At 39.8% G+C, this 21,991-nt stretch overlaps 1 protein-coding gene across 4 annotated transcripts in view; it reads right to left on the reverse strand.

The window, feature by feature from the left end:
- The window catches only part of CA10 (carbonic anhydrase 10), a 222,536-nt gene that overhangs the window by 117,967 nt on the left and 82,578 nt on the right, over positions 1-21,991 (reverse strand). For all 4 annotated transcript variants that reach the window (XM_038157543.1, XM_038157544.1, XM_038157545.1 and 1 more), the window contains one exon: positions 17,903-18,045. In XM_038157543.1, the coding sequence (XP_038013471.1) occupies positions 17,903-18,045 (143 nt within the window). The remainder of the gene's footprint in view (positions 1-17,902; positions 18,046-21,991) is intronic.

A 21,991-nucleotide genomic window follows, 5' to 3' on the forward strand; every position in this document is an offset into this window, starting at 1 on the left:
ATGAAATAAATCCATGTGAGGACTACAGACCATGGAAGTAAAAAGATAAGCTATAATAATGCAGTGCAATGATTTCACAGGCACTCTGCTGATCGTTTAAAATGCACCCTTGTTTACTGAGAGCCACTCTACAACCCCATCTGCAACTGCCAAAGGAAGATGTATGCATTCCAAGAAAATTATTAGGGATCATGAGAGACAAAACCAGAAAGGCTCATAAAGGGCATTGTGTGTATTTTACTTCAAAAGGATTTAGCTAAGGTGCTTTAAAACAGCTGTAAACATAAAAGAGCAGAACACTGAGAAAGTATTTAAATGAGAAAATGGGATATTACAGAGAACACTTCCTTTGGCAACAGAGAAGCACTACCTGCACTTGCAAGGAACCTTTTCTAAACAGATACCAAGACCAGGAGAAGATAATCAAGGCTTTACAGGATAGAAAAGTAGTTTTACTTCCTGTAACAGGCAGAGATAGAAAGATGGTGCATTCGATGCAAATCTTTAAAGTTATTTTGCAAGTATTTTTACTTTGGTCAATACATCACAATATCAAGGTATGCAGGAGCTGGGTTCAAGAACAAAGACTCAAAGTGGAGTCCAACATAACATCAAACAAAGCAGTGACAGACGCATCTCACTACTCACAAAAACTCCAGTATCACTAGAATTCCTGACTTCTGTGTGACCCTGTAGCCCAGAGAAGATAGAGAAGAAAGGCTTACTGGAAAATAGAAAAATAAAGCTGACATAAATAATGTATTGAATGCATAGGGCCAAATACCCTGCCTTGTCTTTAATGTCTTGAAATATTTCTGCATATAAGGCATTTTACATTTATTGACAAGAAGTTTGACAATTCTCACTCAGTAGAAATTATGAATTTACTACTCCTCTGTGGGGTTCGTTTTCTTTTTTTTTAATATCTTCATTTTATTTAAACCTTTGTCTCCTAAGTGGCTTTTCCATGCCTGGAAAATTCTAGCGACTATTTTACTTTTCTGTCAGACTAATTCATTAAATCATGGTATTGAACTCAGTAATAATTTTTTAACTTCCAGTGATTTCTCAAGACAAAACTCACCATGTTCTACTGCAGAAACATAGACATGATAATTAAAATTACATTATAATAATTACAGCTCCACTACATTATGCTGGTTTTTTATGCATTAAACTATTTTTTGTTTCAAATATGTCTGGCAAAAATCAGGGCTTTTTTACTCCTTAGCAGTATTTATGCTACTTAACATTTTGTTGTGGTTTAAAGGACAGGTGTCCATCAAGGAAGGCAGAAACCTCCCTTGGAATGGAAAATGTGACCCCCTTCCCTCCAAATTATTATAGCTTTGAAATTATGGGGCTTTCAGGCAAATATATAGGAAAAAGAATAAGAGTTCTTTACTAGTATGTAAATATACGAATATATATATCCATATACGCATATGTATATGGCTAACAAGGCAAACAAACAATAGCAACAGCAGTAACACCAAACAGAACCGCAAACGCACTGACAGCCTTCTCTTGGCGGCAGGGACCTTCCCCTTCGGTGTAGTTCTGCTCACAGCCGGCAGGGGCGCTGGTGGCCCCTGTCTGGGCCGGGCAGGTGCGTTGACTGCCCCGCGGCTGCACGTGGGTAATGGTGGGCGAGCCGGCGGGAAAGATAGAAAAGGGGCTTCCTTTACAAACCCACAGGCGTAGCTAGTCTCGGTGCCCCTCCGGATGGCGAAATGGACTGTAGCAGGAACCTCGGAGCGCCGGCTGAAATGGCAGAAGTGGGCACACTGGGGTAGCAAACAAATACAGAAGAAACTCCGCAGCCGTATACTCCGCAGCTGCGGGGTATCCAGGTGTTGGGTTAAAATGCAGCAAAAATCTCTGAAGCAGCAGCAGAGAACAGCGGAGCTGGGCAGGGAATCGCTCCCCTGGGTAGCTCACCGGCGATGGCTGATCCCTGGGTCGGGCTGCGCAGAGGGGGCGGACCTAGTGGGGGACGGCGTGCTCCCGACGCAGCACGCACTGGCTCAGGGCGCCCAATCAAGAAAACGAGCAGAGAAGCTAGGTGGCAAGCCTCAGTCACAGCGCCGAAGGAAAAGGAATAAAAAAGAAACTGTCAAAGCCCACATGGCAACAGTATCTCTTGTTAGAGGCACTGTGCCCCGTGGCCACAGAGATGATCGCTGTACCAAAATGACGCAACCATCCCCCGCCCCCAAAACCTTCTCAGGAAATCCTGAGCTGGCTCTCACCCATTGCAATACACTCAGAGCTGGGGGCGCGACCATTCCAGACCCAAAACCAGAAACAAAAACAAAGAAAAAAAATGGATAGGGGATAAAAATCATCCTCAAGACACATATCCACCAGTTCCTCAATTAGAACAAAGACTGTTTGCTATCCACTCCCAAATACTTTACTTTTATTGCCAAAACCTGCTCCACTGACTACAACGAGATTCTGTGTTTAAGTAAAATAAGTAAAATGTGGTTAATAAAAAATTGAGCCAGTGAGATGTGCTGCATCCTCCACTTTAAAAGGTTGTGAAGAAGCTCAAACCCATACAAAAGAGTCTCCAAAAGTTCTGAAAAGTTAATTGCAAACACCAACAGGCCAGAAAAAAATCTCACTGGTCTCTGCAGAGTCAGTGCAGAAATGAAGGAATTCAAGCAGAGAGAAAGGAAAAGGATAAGGACTAAACCTTGCTGTTTCAAGTAAAAATGTTACCACAGATTCTTTGTAGAAAAATGATAAAAAATTCTCTAGGTAGGCAGGGCTCCTTGAGAAAGTATAACTTGGGCAGTTGTGGCATAAAAGACCTAGTCATTTCAATATTTACTGACTTTCAGGAAAGCAACAAAAATATCAGTGTTTGGTTCTGGTTCTTCATCTGCATGAAATGATGTGGGATTTAAAATCAAATACTGCCAGCTAAACCAGTAAGAGTCAAAGACATAATGCTTGTAATACATTACTATGTTGCACAAAGTTGCAAAAACAATTAAATAATCTTGATTGTTAAAGAAAAAGTTATATCAAGTATATTTCACTGTGCTTCTAAGATCAGTTGAATTAGTAAGATAAAAATTATTACCTTTAAAGCAAGAAATATTGCAGATGCTAAATTACTGATTTAAATATGAAGTCAGTAAGGGTTTCATAAATTCCAATCCATTATGAAAAATATATTTCTAGTGAATGCTTTACCCATTTATCTTGTCAAATTCACTGAAATTTTTTCTCGCACCTTTAATTTATGATGCATTTACTCTGAGTCTGAACTGCTTTATATTGAAGAAACAAGGAGGAAAATCAATTTCATTAAACTGCAAGCATCTAAAAGCTAGTTTTTTCTAACCAAGAAAAGTGGGCATTTCCTCACGCTATTTGTAGATGCCTGTGTTAAGCACATGAATATGAGTTAATGTTTCTGGAGAGAAATCAGGATTAAAGCAACCAGGTTCTGTTCAACAGACAGACTAAAGGCAGTGCTGGCTGACAGAGCTTTCTGTCAGTCTTGCATAAAGCAATCCATGGCTTCATCCAGCTCAGCCTTTTTTCCTTTTCCTGTTGGAAAGGAAAAAAGAGGGTGTCCCTGGCACACAGTTGGTGTTCAGACAATTCTCACTGAGTGAGTAGTACTTGTGGAAGTGCCCAATCAATGCATACACAATCAAGATGTTGACTTTTTGATTAATGAAAAGCTCTAAGCAGCCACAAGTCCTTTGCCCGCTCAAAGACTGTGTCCTGAAGTCACCAAAAAGCCCACTGACAACTCAATTTTATTCAGCTAACTGGGACTGCAATGTTCCCACAAGACTCAAACTATGTATTACAACTAAGTGACAATTTTCAGCCATAAGTGGCCTCCTTTAGATGGAAAAGTTTCTCCTGAACTTTTAAATCCATGAACAGGAAGTGCTGAAAAGCAACCAGTGAGTGCTCAGCCAGTTCCGACTTTGTGGGTAGCTACAACTGCCTCACTTTGGAGGAGCACTGGTAGTGTCGTATTTGTTCCTAAATCTTGCTAGAGAATGAATTAAATTTACAACTTAACCAAGCATGAAATTATGTTTTCAACAATAATAGATCAATAAAAGTCGCATGTGCTGGGAACAATTACATATCTCATTGACATATCCAGCATCACCAAAGGTGTCCATTTGAGTAATTAAATAATGTGTGATTGCCCATCTACAGTGCACCAGGACAGAAAGCTGATAGCCTAGTCAGCTTCAATGAACCAAAAGGGAATGCAGGTGTGAGAAACAGCTACTCACTTTTCTTAAATTTGGAAAGGTTTATTAAACCTTATTGAAAATAAAACAGAAGACTGAATAGAGAAAATATTACGGCGACAGGAGCAAAGGATTTTTCCCACCGTGTGCTCGCCCACACAATGGAGGTTTTGCTTTTAACCCTTTAGCCCCTCCCAAAGTTCTGTCCATTGACTCCTTCTTTGCTGTCCAGTGGTGGAGTTCACTTCCTCAAATCCTGATTGGAGGTCAGATGTCACCACAGTGACAAGCCAGCCCTCCCAAATGTCCCAACCCCGGCTGTCCCTTGATAACAACGCAAGCGGGTAAAACATAACTATAAATCTACAGAACTCTTCTTAACCTATATACATGATATTTGTCTGTTAATTGTGAGAGTCAATCATCGCATTACTCATCTATCACACAGGTCACAAAGCTTACTGATTGGGCTTAAAATACCACAAAAAGCCAAAGAAATGTAACTTTCATTTTGCAGAAAGTTGGAAAATGCATCTCTTTAATGCTTTGTGGACTCTTGCTGTCATGGCAGATCTTGAGACGAGAACTATGCTTCTCATTCTGGAATTGCTGTTCCAATTCCCTTCTTGTTTTCAGCCAGTTTCTGTCTGCTCTGAGAGCTAGTTCTCCTGCTCTCTACAGCAACATCATTCTTTTTCATAGCACTTAATGTGCAGAACTCCCCTCTGTCTTCTCATGCTATTAAAAATTATTGCATTCAGCCTAACAGTAATATTTATAAAGTTTGTTGTAATAATTTGACATACTCAATATTTCATCCAGCACCAGCTGGTTTATTCTCCCATTACAACCACCAGATGCTGTAATATTGCTCATAATTTCTGTGTGGAGTGTTCAGTCAAAGGCTGCTGCATGTTCCCACACCAGCACAGCTCTCTGTCTCCAGCAATCACCTCCACAGGAGTACCAAACTTTCTGAAGATAACAGAAGGTATCTCCCAGAGGCAGGAAGAAAAGTTCAAGTTTTCCACTCCTCCCAGTAGTTCCTCTTTTTAGGAATCTCTTCAGTTCACTGCACATCCCTTTGCTCATGATTAGCTATGCAGGGCACAGTGGGGCATTAAAAAAAGAACCAACATTACCAGACAAAGGATTTTAGATGTTGAAACAATATGTAGTTTTATAGCTAAAGGGCTTTCAGTAAAAGACAAGTCTAAGTGGGGGAGAGGATACGAGCAAAATCCATTAGTTAAAATAATACATAATCCTTTAAATCACATAATCAGTGCAGAACCAGCTGAGAAAAGATACTGTAAAATACCTCATTATTAACAGCATTATCAGACATCTGGGAATGAAACAGGTTTTCACCCAAAGAATGATGGAGATGCAAGTGAAACACTTCCTGACTTGTGATGATTTCTGGGTTCTGACCTAGTACCTTTGTTGAGGGTTAGGATTTTTCCTTTTGCTTCTTTCTTTCATGGAATTTTAGTCCCATCTGTTGCTAACAGACAATAACCACCGGTACTTAAGAGAGACAAAAGATGTAGCCAAGGGGGAGGGGGAGGAGAGCCACTGGCTGCACTATCACAGCAGAGGGGCATTCTCTTGGGAAGGGCAGAGCTACTTCGAAATTTTGGCTGGGAGCTGAGGGGCTGGGCTCAGCTCCTCTCACTCTCACCATTGGAGGAGGACGGTTGAGCTGTTCCCTACTGCAGGGAGAATTCACTGCCGCTGCCGAAGCTCAGCCTTGTACTTGTGATAGATGATATATATAAATTCGTGCTGAGGCTACAGTAATCTGACCTGATGAAAATCCTGGCATACCAAGAGGGTTCCGGGATCTCTGATGAGATTACAGCGATATGCACCAAGATCCTAGCCTGAATATTTGTCTCCAGAAATGTTGATTCCAGAGGATTATTTGTCTGACCAAACCCCAGCATACGCATTCGATATGCATCATCAATAAAATAAATATGTGTCTCCTAAGATGTATATTGCAAGAGATTTTACTCTAACAAAGTGAATTATTTAAAAGTTTTGGGAAATTCAGCAAGAGTGGCAGCAAGAAAAGAAAAACTACACAAATATGCTAAAGGAATTAGATCATCAATAAGAAAACAAGAAATCCTCCCAACAACCTTCAGAGTTTAGAACTGTATAAAAAGACTTTGTGAGGGCTGTCTCTTCGTGATGCACAGAGAGAGAAGCCAAAATGTGCCCCCCCCCATCTCACCCGACGCTGTTAGCCTGGTTCAACACCGATCTAATCTAGGCTTGTGGCCTTTTTACGATTGTATTTTATTTATTGAATAAATTCTCCTTATTAATCAATTTGGCTAATTCATTTATAACATACTGCTTCTTCCTTACTGTAGGTGAGCCTTTGCTCGTGAGAGCAGCCATTGCACTGGGACCTTGCTGATGCCTGGCCTGACTGGAAAGGACCCTCCTTATCTGCTTGGGTGCCTCAGAGAAGAAACCTGGGACCCTGACCCCCTCCCCCTTTCTGAAGGGCACAGTCATCCCGGCTGTGTGTGGTGGCTGCTGCTAACCAGCCCTGCTGTTTTCTGCTGCTGTATCAGGCCTTTTTGCTACACTGACCCAGCATCCAGGGTCCACCTTGTGCCTTCTGCTGGGGCTGCGGAGTTTTCTGTTGCATTTTGTTTGCCACCCTGGGGAGTGTGCCTGCCTCTGCAATCCCAGCTGCTGGCCCAAGTTTCCTACTGCAGCCAATTTTTCACTGTCCAGTCTGCCTGCCATTACCACGTGAGGGAGACATGACTGAACTCGTGCCACAGCGCCCCCTGCAGCCGCGGGGCAGTCAACGCACCTGCTCTGACCGCACGGGGGCCACCAGCGCCCCTGCCGGCTGTGAGCAGAACTACACCGAAGGGGAAGGTCCCTGCCGCCAAGAGAAGGCTGTCAGTGCGTTTGCGGTTCTGTTTGGTGTTACTGCTGTTGCTATTGTTTGTTTGCCTTGTTAGCCATATACATATGCGTATATGGATATATATATTCGTATATTTACATACTAGTAAAGAACTGTTATTCTTTTTCCTATATATTTGCCTGAAAGCCCCATAATTTCAAAGCTATAATAATTTGGAGGGAAGGGGGTCACATTTTCCATTCCAAGGGAGGTTTCTGCCTTCCTTGGCAGACACCTATCTTTCAAACCAAAACAACCTTGTAGAGGTTTTCATTAGCACAGCCTTCAATAAGCAAACATATTTTGGAATTTGTGAGGAAGATATTCCTAAATGTGTTTCTGATATAATGTTTTTGGCTTATTTTGTAGGGGATGAGGGGTAACGATCAGCAGTCCAGGCAGCCAGACACCTACCATGACAGTGAGCATTCATCATGAAAATGGTTTCAGATTTCTCCCTGCTAAATAATTTCTCCTCTTTCCTTGCACTTGTTTTGGGAGAGTAGGAAAAGGAGGTGATGAAGCAGCCGGACACATATAAACATCTTGGCAATATTTACAGTGATATTCTAAGGGGAACTGAGTAAACCTTTCAACTTCAAACAGCATTTAAAAAACATGACATTAGAAAAATACCAGTCCATACAAATATCCTACTGTTTGGGCAGAGGTTTCCCCCAGGCCATGGACACAAATGCAGAGATGGCCACTGTGGCTGGCTGAGCTCCACAGCAGCTGTGCAGTGCCAGCTCAGACACCCTGTTTTCATAACTTAACTGATTCCTCTGCTGGTTCTCTGAGCTGGCTTTGGTACTTCTGAGCAGATTTCCTTGTGCCCCTTTGGCCTGTGAGCCTTGACCAACGGGCTGGGGTGGATTTTGGCGGTGGCCTTGCTGCCACAGTCCTTACAGTGTCCTTGCACTGCAGTTTCACAAGTGTAAGGAAATAGCAGATCAACAAGCAAATACTGCAGGATCTTCTAAAGCAAGAAGGAAAACTCCTTAGGGTGAGATACTCTTTAAGATTTTTATCCAAGCAATGTTACATTTTTACTAATTTATTAACTTCATTTTGCTTATAAGGACGAGTCCTCAGTGCTCCCTGAAAGATATTGAAAATTAAGCATTACTGCTTGAGAAAACAGCAGCCAAACACTGTTGTGGTGATGTGATAGCTGGCAATCTGCAGGATATGCAATTTCTTCCTTTAATATACATCTACCTGTGAAATTCCCTGTTTATCACTTAGTTCCTTAGCTCCTGTCTTCACATACACTGCTTTTAGTAAGTGCCTATGATTAAATATACTGCAAATAATTCACTATAATAGTAACTGTTTCGAGAAGAGTTTCCTATTTTCCCCACACTAACTCCATTATCTCCTGGCCAGTTTCATCCAGCTTTGACAAAGAAGAAATCTCAGTATTTTGTGAAAACTGGCTGGAAGAAAAGAGCAAACCAACTTTGTGCTGAGGACCAGGCAGGTAAAACTCCGTAATACAGATTAGTATAGAGCTCCTGTCAGCAGCATTCAAGTGGGCAGTCAGCAGGAGCATCCACTGGCACAAAGAACTTGGAAATAGCCACAGCATCTTCTGCCTTTGTCTTTTAATGAAGGGATCTGTGGAGTAGTGGAGAAGTCATAATAAGAGACAGAGGCCAAAATGAAAGAAGCTTAAATGAGATTCTGTAGAAAACCATGCTACACTATTTCTTCTGCTTATGGAACACTATGAGTTAACAGAAGACTTGTCACAAAAAGGCCTCTCAAAAAATCAAACAAGATACGAAAAATCACATGAATCACATGATGCTAGTTCAAAGACTTGGGAGATTAGGTTGAGACAAATGCAGCTGGCACAAAACTTTGCATATGCAAGAGGAATATTCTGTCAAAAACTGGCATACATCCCTGTGCTTCCAAACAATATTCCTCTGTAAATATACAACTATAAAAGAAATGTGGTGTAAACCGTGAAAAATCTGGATGAAATATCCATCTGGTCATGGGTAGCCTGTGGTTTACTTTTACTGAGAAGGTTTCTAATAAGACAAGACAAAGTTTTAAGCCTGGAGTTGAGATTTAGAGGAAAGGATTTCCTGTTGTGGCTGATGAATCCAAGGATCTCCAATATCACTGCCTTCTGTCCATGCCCAACCTATCTTGACTGGGAGGTTCTGAGGGCAGAATTTCTGTTTTCAGCATTCAATATGTCCCTGGGCAACATCAAACCAGGAGGGCTCTTTAACAGTGTTTCTATGCTTCTAATTGAGCAATACCCAGTAAATAGCCCCATATCTGTCCAATAGTGATTTACATCCCAATCCATCTTCACGCTACAAAAACCACAGCAGCTCTGTGGTTTTTTTAGTACCATACTGAAAGAAAAGATCACAAATATATATCTGCATCATTTCAGTCACTCCAGAGTAGCTATTAATGTCCATCACATAAATAATATGTTTTACCCAAGTAAACACACAAATACAGTTATTTGGAAGGGCTGTGACAATACAGTAGGTACATTTGCATGATTAAAAATAATGCACTTTTTTTTCCCTCTCAAAGGCTTCTTTGCTCAGTACATTTTAACACTGTTTTTGGTAGAGGTCTTAACTAGTCCTATGTGATACAGGACTAGAGGAAACACACAGATAAAGCTAAACATTTAGTGAAGGCAAAAGAACTTCAAAGGAGCTTCTAAGTACCATCTCAGCACAGCTGTGCTGCCATTGGCATAGCCCTGGAAGATGCTGTGATTTAAAGTCATATCTGTGATAGGTTTCTCTACACTCTTTGCAGAGTGGCAGGAAAAGGGGGACTACAGAAATGTGAGTGCGCAGGTTTAATACCATCAGTAGCAAATTACTGTGTTGATATGTTGCCTCCAGCTGCTGGCTGGGAAACAGAAGAAAAGAAAGATAAAGGAGTAAAGGCTAAAGCCTTTTTTTTTCTTTTTAATAATTTCTTTTAAAACATCTTCAGAGAGCAAAGAGACATAATTTGTTCTTATTAGCCCTTGCCCAATCTTCTCCTTCCCCTTCCTCCTCATCCCAGTGTATATCCCACATGTATCTCTGTGTCAGTATGACATATTACTGTGTTCTGTGAAACATCCTCTCCTGCTGAGCAGCCTGCCTGACAAAGGTGGCACTGAGTAGTTACAATGAATAAGAATGCAGTACACTCTCTTCTTCTATGCAAGCTTACAAGAGAAAATGTTTAATTTCACCATCTTCTTCACATTTTTCGTTTCAAACTGCCCAATGATTTTTGGCAGTCAAGTTAAACTTTATTTTCTTATTTTCCCAGCTTAAAAGCTAAAATGTCCATTGTCAGACCTACCCTGGTAGTTTGGGTCTGGTTGTTGTTCAGGATACCAGCAATGACTTGATAAAAAATACCTTGGTGGAGGTAAAAGTGCTCTGTTCTAATTGATTCTGTTGGAAATTACATAAGGCAGACAAAGAATTACTGATTCAAACACTTACTAAGTGACATGGCTACCACACACCAACAGCACCACTATGAGCTCTAAGTCTCTGTCACTTTCTGTACAGGAACAATACATACCAAATAAAAAAGGGTACATGCAAAAGGAATATTTAATCTTTCCAGTTTTCTTATAAGGCCTATAAGCCCCTGTAATACATCACTGTCCCTTATAGTAAGAACAGTTTTGTATCCCAAATTTATGTACATTTTCCTCCTCTGCTGCAGAATCATCTACTGATGTTTTCCCTCCATCCAGCCTGCTGGATGATACACAGCTTAAATGCTCCCACTCCTCCACCCTCTAGATCCCATGCCGATACACAGATTTGTTTTTGATTACTACATAGAGTTCATTGATAACAATTTTTCAGTTTTTCCCCTTAAGCTCCTTTCTAGCATCTAATCCTAAAATACGTAGTTTAATTCTTCCATCTATAACAAACTGTGCCTGCTTCAGTTTTCAACCATCACAGATTAACACTTCTAGGATGAGAAGCATTGAACTCACACTTCTCTCCAACATCAAATGCTACTCAGAATTGGGAATGACAGCAGTGTCATTTACCTCACAGAACTGACATGCGTCTATAACACAGTACCCACTCCAGCTGCAAGGCAGAAATACCTGCTGAATATCTGGTGATTTCTTGATTTAAACCATTTTGGATGAAAATGAGGAAAAAATTTTTTAAATAAGGAACATTTTCCCTCACTTCCTTAATGGCTAGGTTCGATTTGTCAGGAGCTGAGGCCTTGACAGCTCCCACTTCACAGCTGCCACCAGCAGAGCTCTGTGGAAAGCCAGATCAGCACTTTGCTGCCACAAACAGCCTCAGCCAAAGTATGGCACCTTCCCAGATGGGCAGCAGACACCTTACACACATTATGAAGTCCCCACTCAGATCCTAATCCACATTTACAGAATTCCAGAGCCATTTCAGACACAGGGGATGGCAGCCACTAGTAGTCACAGTAGCAATGTAGCTGCTTAAATGCTGAACGTCACCATCCTAAAGGAGGGACTGACCATAACATTTGCTTTCTGAGAAGAAAAAGAAATCTCTGATATACAGAAATTGCAGGCTTTTGTCATTAAACTGCAAACACAGACTTGTAAATGCTGAGGTCAGGGTTTACCAGGAGGAGAGTGACGTAGATTCTTATTAATTCTGTTTAGCATGGCAAGATTTTTGCCTCATGAACTGGTGGCAGCTGAACAACAACCTTGGATACGCCTGCACCTTCCCCAGATATCCTGACCTTGGTAATATGATTCAAATTCTGTGTACAAAATGACATGGAACATCCCCATCCACTAGAGTGGGCTCTCAGTTAACAATATTTCCTTGATATTGTGTCAAAAATACACACTTTAAATAACATATTATTATATATTAGCACATTTAAATATGTCATACATTTAATAATGTTTGTAACAAGAAAAAGAAAAAATCAAAGAATCATCATTTTGAGTTTAGGAAATGTGTTTTAACAGTGGTAAAATACAAAATTATATTTCATTTAAAGCCTATGGTGTGAGGAGACCTGCACACTTATACTGTAACAGCAGGATCAGTGTGAGAGAAAAAAATCTTCAGCCTTTTTCATACCGGTGACTATAACCCCAAATAGAGAATCATGTACACAGACAAGATATATGTTGCTTCTACTTCTGCAAGGCTTGAAATAAATATCTAGGTTTATAAATAGACCTAAGTGCAGGATGAAATAAATCCAAATAAGATACTATCAATGCAGCGCTACTAGAAAATAGGAAAGAGCCATTAAGAATGAAGTGGGTAAATTTGAAAATTCTTTTGAATATATCAAACTGTAGCTGGAGGCCAGCTGCTGCTCCAGTCTTTTTTTTTTTTTTTTTCTAAGTCTCATCATTAGGGACTGAAAACTGGAAAGGAACTTATTGAAATAAACATGAGGTGGGAGAAAGGATGGGTAAGGCCTTTGGCTAGGATCTGTTAGCCCAGCTTCAGTAACATCTTTAACCTTCTAATGGATCTGCTGCCCAATGTCCAGAAAAGCAGAGCCTGTTGTTTCTGATGACATCCAGTGAGTGCATTTCCAGGGACAGCACACCCACCTTTACAAGGACACCATGGTCTGCTTTGAATCACTGCACAACTGCAGCTGAGAGACAGTAACATGATTTGAAAGGTCCTCCTGCCAAACTGAGATCATATCCCAAGGTCAACACCAGAGTACAGTGCTGTTCATGTAGTGAATCATTCTCCACGTCTAGGAGCTCCCAGGAAACTTCCCATGGCAGACAAGTGAGCTTGTTTTATGGCACCAGACAAGATTAAATGTCAAGTAGAGTAATCAAGAAGCTGCAGAAATATATTCTTGTGCCTGTTCAGGACTCATTCCTTGGGTGATCTGTGTCAGAGACAACCAGAAACTGAGAACATACCAAGATGCCCATCTGAGAACTTCACATATTCCAAACTGATGCAATCTCATGGACAACTGAAGCAGTAAGGAAAGAAAGGTCCCAATATAGAGTAAGATGCAGATCCTGAATTTGTTTTCCCCTGTGCATGATCTACTAACAGCAAAGTCTGCAGTCTATCTCTGAAAAAAAACAGCATTTTTTTCCTGTTCTAGATTCCATGATGAAGGTGAATAAACAAGTTACTTTAACCTGCTGGTTCCACTTCAAGTTCACCCACTAACACGCAGAGCACGCAGAACTGTAGAAGCATTAGAAATGGTAAACAATTATTTAAGCAGCAATACTATGTTTCATTTTTTATTCATTAAAGTTTTTGATGTTTGCGTCAGACTTTTGATTTTCCAAAGCTACTCTACATCAAAAATCATTATTAAGACCTCTAAAAGTATATCACAAGTCAGTTTACAGATGACATTGATGTCTTATTGCTATCCATTCCTCCTGGACCATTTCTAACATTTCATTTTTTATATTCCTGCAGTGCTAAAATATGGTTCATACCAGTATCTGTCCTTTTAGTAATCACCAAAGCAAACCTTGGCAGTTGTCATATATTGCACTCTTGAGAAAAATGCTAGTAATACTCTGAATTGATTGAACAGCATAGAATCAGAACTAACTGGCAGAGAAACCATTTAACTGATTTCAATCCATAAATCTCTTTTCTCCTACCCTGTTTTAGTTTAGAAGCTGCTGAATGTAGCCATTATCTTGTAATGCACAGAATGAACCAATTATTTGTATGGATATTAAATGAAATAATACATGATTGTATTCATTAATGCCCCATATGAGCAGGCAGATGTGTGGATCTTGCTGATTAACTTCCATTTATGCACACTGAGCTATAGAATAACAGTCCTTGGCCAGCAGACATCAATTCCTTTTATTTCCCCAGGGATCAACATCAGGTATAATGTCCTGGCTTGCCTTAAAAATAAAGTGGTTTTAAACAGAACTTTACCTGCTTTAGGCAATAATTTCAGTCCTTGAGTGTGACCTAAAATGACTCATAAGACATAAGGTCACTGATGTGGCAAGGTTTAATTAATTGGTAGGGATGCACTTGCTAAAGCAAATGCTGCTGCTTAACATGTTTTTAGGAGAAAAAAGAAAAAAAAAAAAAGGCCAAGAACTGTAGCTGAGTCTTAAAGAATTCTAGAAATGAGGCTTTTAAAATAAAGTCCATAGAGAACCAGGAGACCAAAGTCAGATGGGCTACAGAAAGGCAAGGGACAAAAATTGGGGGACCAAAGGCAGAGCTCTTGCAGAGGTGAATTGAGGAAGGAGTCCCAGTAAAGGACCAGGTGAGTGGGAAGTGGAGTGGTTTTTTCATCTACCACAATCACCCATGAGAGGCTGGAAATCCCTGCTTTGGAGATTGAAACCCAAGGTGCTTCCTGCCTAAATGTAAGATATTCTATTGTGCTGATTGCTTTGGTGCTCAAGTGAATCCATGGCAAAAAGAGCAGAGAAAGTAAAGCAGTGCCATTCTTTGTGACATGGAGGAGTGTGATTTGCAAATTAATAAGGGCTGGCATTGTTTATCAGAAAGGGCTGTTTATCTGAAATGGGCTGCTTGCTAAATTCATTAAAATGGATAACTAAGAGACAAAAGCTGGGCCTGAGAGAGAACTGGAACCTGGGGAGTTTCCTCCAGAGCAGCATTTCTTCTTCTGCATGTAAACTCATTAGATATCTTGTGCTGAGGTTCTGGATCTTGAAATCCAATTATCTGTATCAATGACACTCAAGGCTTCAGGACCTGCTAAGCCACTTTCTCAGGAAATGGAGAATCACACATACAGAACAAGAGCACAATTAAAAATAACATCTGATGGTGCTTGAATTGTAAATATGTGACCTGATACTGCCCTGAAATCATTAGACAGCACAAAATTTTTATTGCAAAAAACTGCATCAAAGAGGTATAAATATTTGGCAAATAGCACTGACATCCCTTTTACTCCTCAATGGAATGGGAAGAATTTTCTCATTCTCAGAGCAGAAGTAACCATTAAGTTGCCTGCTGTGTGATGGGCCACAGACTGGGCCTTTCTCCCCTTGTAGGAAATCAGTGATGTTGTCCTTCATACCCTCCTATCAGATAATTTCTTCTCTTAAGGAGAAAGAAAAATATTGCTTTATTTCCAAGCAGTCAAAAAAATAGTAGGAAAGTCTCAATCTGGTTTACTAAAAGGCTTTCCCTACTAACACTGAAATAAAATAATCTAAAGAAACTAGAAAGAGATGTACTTAAATAGAAATTTTAGACACAAATTCTGTAGTGGAATGGAACAGTTTTGGTCTGCCAAGGTGAGAAGGGAGAACTAAACAGGTAACTGGTTTACAGAAATTAAGCAATGCTCCCCACTAAAAATAAAGCCCAGGGGAAAGGAGTGGCAAGGAGTGAAAGGGGTAAGAGGAGATATTAAGTCAGTGATCATAGATTGGTCTTGGATTCCTGTGGGTGGGTCACTTCTGTTCCTCATAAGCTAATTTCCAAAGTGAAGCACACAAAATAGATATGTTGCTTTCAAAAATTAATTATTTTTTAAACCTGATAAAACTAGACTTCTAAATTAATAGCAAAAAGAATTGTTAAGAATTTGCAATTACTGTTCCAAGAACAACTGAACTGAGTATTTTCTTCCATCTTGCTCTCTCTTGGAGCTTGAGTCTCCTCCCAGCCCCTTTTCCAAAAAAGGTTTATAATTGTGACTGTGTGCAAGTAGCTGTCTCTCTTGTTCACTGTGCATGTAAGCTAGCTTATTATAACTTTGATTTGAAACCACATCAAATCCCTTTTTTATTTATTCATTATTTTTCTTAGGATCAGTTCCATAAAACTCTTTCATATACAGCATAATCACAGTTAAGTCTTGTCCAAGAAATTCCCTGGCTGCCACAGCAATTAGTTCTGAGTGCTGAGAGCTGAAATGCTTCAGCCCATATGAAACACAACTCTATTTTTAACATACAAAAAACATTACTGAGGAAGTGAACACAAATACACTACCTGGCAAATCAAATCCTCAATGAAGCAAAGAATGAACAAAGAATTTTTATTAAGGCATCAAAATTGCAATCTTTTTTCTCAGAGGAGAATTTTGATTTAACCATTTTGGAAGTCTCTCTAAGACAAATCACAAGAACAAATCCTGTTCTTGTAACATGATAGAAGGTCATCAGCGGCAGTATTTGTGAGCAGGGTAAGTGTTAAAAATTGGTTAGAAACTGTCGTAAAACAGTTGAGAGATCGTTAAACATGCACTGTTAGTTTTGTTATTATATTGTAAAAGGGGTTAAAAGGCTAGTTATAAGAAATAGGGTACCCAATGTACCATAACACACCTCAGTAAAGTGCACCATCCCCCAAGTAAAACTAGCCAGCCTGGACAGAACTGTAATGGGCCAATCAAGCGCCTTAAACCTTCATGCAAATGAAGGATCCAAAAAGAAACCAATCCAAAGGGACAAAAAACCAGGATAAAAAGGGGCTTCTGACCCACTGAATTTGTGCCGCTCCATCTGGGACATCGGGGACATCCCTGCTGAAGCAGCCCCAGCACTGGCGTTGCAGCATCCTCAATGCGAATGCTCCTGCTCGGCCCATGGGCCCCCATGCTTTAGGCCTTTCTTTTTCTTATAATAAATGCTGAAATCACTTTAGTACTGGGAGCCTGCTCTTGTTTGTATCAGTAAGAACCTCATCACTGATAACAGCATCTCCCAGTCTGTCAGTGCCTCCAAATTTTATCCATAATCAGACAATTGCTTCACTCTGAGCTGGCACAAAAGCCCAGCTGAAGTCTTAGAACTGCTGAAGACATTGAATGTTCTGAACCTCCTGCATTCGACTCACTGACAATTTCCACGTCCTTAAATTTCGTGTTTTGTCATTCTGTAATTTATAAATAACATTAAATGTGTAAGCCTTTATTTACATAGCAGAGTCATCAAAACTCCAAGTTCTCGTTTTTTAGTTTTTGGTTGGTTTTTTTTTATTTTAAATCAAAACAAAAAACATCTATGCATTTCCATTTAAAAAGCAAAATGTAAATATTACCCTGAAATTTGGGCCAGAGTTGGAAGCATTACTGTCCTCCAGTAATAACAACACCACCATTTCAGTATTTCTATGATAAAGCCCACATAAATTCTGATGTATTTGCACATGCGCCACCAGAATGTCCATGGGGAGCACAGAGCAAATTCCTAGAATGTCACACTGCTTCCAGTGGACATCTCACTTGTCATGACAACAAGGGAAGATAGATAATTTTCAAATAACCTTTTGCTGGAGTCTCTGCTTGCTCCGATATTGTAATTCACAGTGCCTTTTCACCTGCATGGTCTTACCCAATATGTGTTACATTGGTCTGTAACACAGGTTGGTTAAGAGACAACCGCCTGCATGGAACAAGCAATAAATACTTTAAAATACCCTTTTAGGCACACCAACATAAGAAAAGCAACACAAAACCATTATAAACTAATGAGTATTGCCAAGACTGCTAAAAGGTTCAAGATGTTTTATGTATAAAATAATTTCAGAATTGAAATATCAATCCTTCAGCTAGATAAACAGATTAGTTCAGTGCTTTGAGGACAATCTTTAAAGCATGCTACATTGTTATTCTGCCTCAGAGCTGACAGATAAAAGTAAATGCTTTAGAAAAATAAAATGTAGCAATTTTTTTTTTGTTTTTTAAATCTACTAACTCCATTATTTTATACACCAGAACAGAGACCACCTACCTTTCTTCCCCCTGTGTTTAGGCGAAGAGGAGTTAGGAAGGGATCAAAAATCATATGGCTGGTTTCAATATTGACAGGTGACTGTCTTTTCCCAACAGAGCAAAGATTCCAAGCTGAGTTCACCAAACCCCAAAAAGAGGGTACTGCAAAATATAAGAAAAGTGCAAGTTTAATGGAAGTCTGGGAAGACTGAAGCAGTACATGCTAGGCAAATGGTCAGGTAATTAAACTTGTCTGATTATCTGTACACACACTTTGAAACTGAAAGCAGGCAAATTCATCTTGCATTTGAAATTTAAAACTTCGTATAACAAGATCAAAACATATGATTTCATATAATTTTGTACCAGGAAAGAAGGTGGGTTAGTTCTTTTCCTCTTACAGTCCCAAGTTTAATAATTAATACCTCTTTTGCTATTACAGAATATTTACTGAGGAATAGGAATGTGAATCACTAGTCCTTATGCTAACTTTGCATATATTCCATTGTGTCCTTGGACTGAAACGCTTCCATTCTATTCAACTTTCAAAAAAGTACTTAAAATATTTATAAAATTAATTAAAACACACAGAAATGTTGTAAGAGAAACACACACTGTTGTTATAGGTAAAATGCCAATTAAGCCAAATTAAGAATTTGTAAGAGCCAAATTATTATAATAATAAAAAGATAAAATTTATTTTGCATTCAGATTACAATTAATGCCAGCCATGAATAAAAAGTTCAGAGCAAAAGACCGGGACTGTAACTTTTAAGGCACGCAGCTCTGACCCCCTCGCGCATCAGAGTTGGTGGGTACAGGATTTGGGTGAGTTTTAGTCCAAGTTTTATGCTCTTTTTCTTGCCCGGAGCAAGGGTCCCCTTTGTCCTTTCTCAATCTGATGAGCTTTCGATGTCTCCCAGGTGCAGAATAATATTATCAGATGAGCAAATAGTCCAGTCTCCCGGAGCCTCGGGAATTATTCATTTCTTCCCATTGTCTTCTCTCCAGTGAGCACAGAATCTTGTCTCCTTCTCAGGACAAAAGCATAGCTTTTATCCGCATTAGTCTTTTACATGTTAGTGAGTTTACGGGAACCAGGCATTCACACAAGGTAGATTACAGGAACTACACTGACTTTTGGTTATCTAGGATCACTAAGGGCCGATGATGGCTCGGATGTTCCTGGATGTTCCGAGTTTCACTCAGAATTTCTATAGAAGTTGTTTTCCCTTTACTTGAAAATTACACCTTCTATTCAGGGACACCTGTGAAAATTACAAGCTGCTGAAGAAACCGATGTCTCAATTCCTGTGTAGGATTTTTAGGATTCCAGGTGCCCTTTTGTGTTAAACCCCGAAGCATGATTTTACCATATATATATATATAATTTTTTTCTATATATTTATATATATTTCTTTAGTCTTATAACTTATTCAAGCATGACTTTTAATATATCTATAACACTGTGATACTGGAGAAGAGATTGCTCTCTTGAGGCTCTACCTATTTCTGTTCTGCTCACCCAAATCTTTCTTTAGATAAAGTTTTGATATTAAAAAAAATCTTGTTGGAGAAGTCACACTCTGGTAGTGAGTAAAGGTAAGTTCCTTCCCTGGGCATGCAACGGCTTGGAACAAGGAGGAAATACTGACTGTGGATAAACTGACTTCCTGCATTTTCTAACTGGAAAAAAATGTGATGTAACTACATATTGCTGCGTATCAGAGAACTGCAGCTGAGGGTCACATTGCATCTCATCTGCAATTTACAGACAAGATCAACCTGGACTTCTCTTTGGCTACTGAAAACCTTTCTGTAAATGAGTGGAGTGCAATTACAAGATACACAAAGGACATTATTTAATTTGTGTCTGCAACTTTGACCATGTCAATTGTTCTGTAGTTTTGTGTAGCAGCTGAAAATTTTGAAATCTTCCTGTGAAATGTTTTTTGCTTGATTTTTTTCTTTTTATATGTTGCTAAAAGTTTTAATGGCCTTTAAGCCTCAAAGCACTCTTCTGATGCCTAAACCATGTGTGACAAAGCCTCCAAACCGAGACTGGGGAAGACTGGGGCCCTGGGGCAGGAACACAGGTGCTTTGCCTGGTGAGTGGAGCTGAAAACAACCCACCTGGGCTATAAAAAGATTTTTTTGTTGCTGTAGTTAGTTGGATACAGGACTTTGTAGTGTGAATGTTTGCTCCTGATTACAAGTTTTGGCTACTCTAGGGGCAGCTACAAAGAATTTTGGCGGGATTGGAACCTCACATTTACATTGGGTTAACACATTGAGAGGATATTCCTTGGAGGGGAGAAAGGTGGAAAATATAATCTAAATAATGTAGCCCTAGGACAAGGGTTATCTTGGTATTTTCCTCATGTGTTTTATACAACTCAGGTTTTTTGCCTTTGAAGTTTGAGTGTATGTAGGTGTAAAACTTTGGTTGGGTTAACCTGTATTTCATGTCACTTTTTCCACAAAATTAGATAAACTTTCTGGAGAATTCTTAGGTTGCTGCTTGCACAGCAAAACTTTGTTGTGTTTGTGCAGGAGTGATGGAAAGTGTTTTGCAGCTGTTGCCTGCTCCAGTAGTTCAAGTGTTGTCATCTACAAATGTTAACTCTAATTACAAAATATGAGAAAACTCACTTTTCAAAAAAGCTGAAACTTTTTTATTCTTAGTGCCAGTGTGTCTGTGCAGCCACAGGTGATGCAGGTGCAGGTGAATTCTAACAGCCATAATGGACGTGGTGCTGCCAGCAGAGCTTAAAGCTGCCTTGCATACAAATTTTATGTGACTATGTGCTACTAATACCTTAAATTTGCTGGCGACTTATGTTTTTTTAACACCTGAGACAGACAATCAAATCAGCAACTTTTCTTAGGATATACTGCATGAAAAGCTCAGAGGAGGGATGATGGTGGAATGCTTCACAGTCATGGGAAAGCAATGATCAGGGAATAGCACCCAAAATAGGTGGAATTGCAGATGCCCATATCAAATTGTCAGTAGTCTTTTATTTAAGTAACAAACCCTGTGTGCCACCCCAAAGAAGGTCAGATGGAAGGCCCCTAAAATAAGTGAAACTTTGTGGGATTTGAAAAAGAAATAGGCAATATGGTCTTAAGAATTTTTTTGGCTCTGTTTGCCCTCCCAGTCAACTCCCACTTCCACTGTGGACTTAGAAGCTTAGAGAAGTTCATAGAATATACTAAACAATAGTCCCAATGCTGTGAAATTGAATAGAGAAAGTGTAATGTAATTAAAACCAAGCCATCTCACAACTAGTTGTGCTTTTTCTGAAGACAAATACCATAGCAGCTCACTTCAGCTTTTATAAGACAGAAAATCCCTTTTATACAGAGGCCTAAAATAAAAGTGTAGGTTAATTGAGAGAGCCTGGTTTCCCTTGATTAATTCCCCTGTTGTGTTATTGGTGTTATTTTAAAAACTGAATTAATGAAACTGTAGAGCTGTAGAATCAAGGTGGGGGGAAATATTGCATGGGAAATCTGTTGCTTCAATAGTATCTAGTATTACTTTAAAAAACCCCAAACATTCTGGCCAGAAATATTTCTGGAATTGGTAAAAAACAAGTCTTTAGCAAGTTTTTAAAAGAAATTAAAGACCTAGACAATGGTAAGTGCAATAAAACAGCAAACCAAACACATCAGCTCATTGTCTTCAAGTTGATAGCAAAACAATTTATGATGCAAGTGGAATTGACCCAGAAAAGCTGCACTGGAAAAGGGCTGCTAGGAGGGGTTGTTTTATAATGTTATTTCCTGTTTCTGACAGGAAACCCTGCATTCTCTGCTGTGCCTGTCACAACAGCCTGGAACTTGAGGGGAGGGAGCTGCAGAGTTGTGGCATTGCCCTACAAAGGTCACAGCTGTTATCAGACATGTGATGTGAGCGGAAATCTTTTGATTCCTGTCTAAACACCCCAGACTGGAGCTCCAGGACGTCTCCAGTCCTGCTGCTATTTCTGGGCACACAAAGAGAAAAGTTCCCCACTGCTGCACTCACCCCACAGATCTGAGTGATTCTACCTGTGCTTCAGCCCAAGGTTAATTAAGATGACTGATTTAGGACTGCACACCT

The sequence above is a fragment of the Motacilla alba genome, chromosome 18 (assembly GCF_015832195.1).
Source record: "Motacilla alba alba isolate MOTALB_02 chromosome 18, Motacilla_alba_V1.0_pri, whole genome shotgun sequence".
Classification (NCBI taxonomy): Eukaryota; Metazoa; Chordata; class Aves; order Passeriformes; family Motacillidae; genus Motacilla; species Motacilla alba.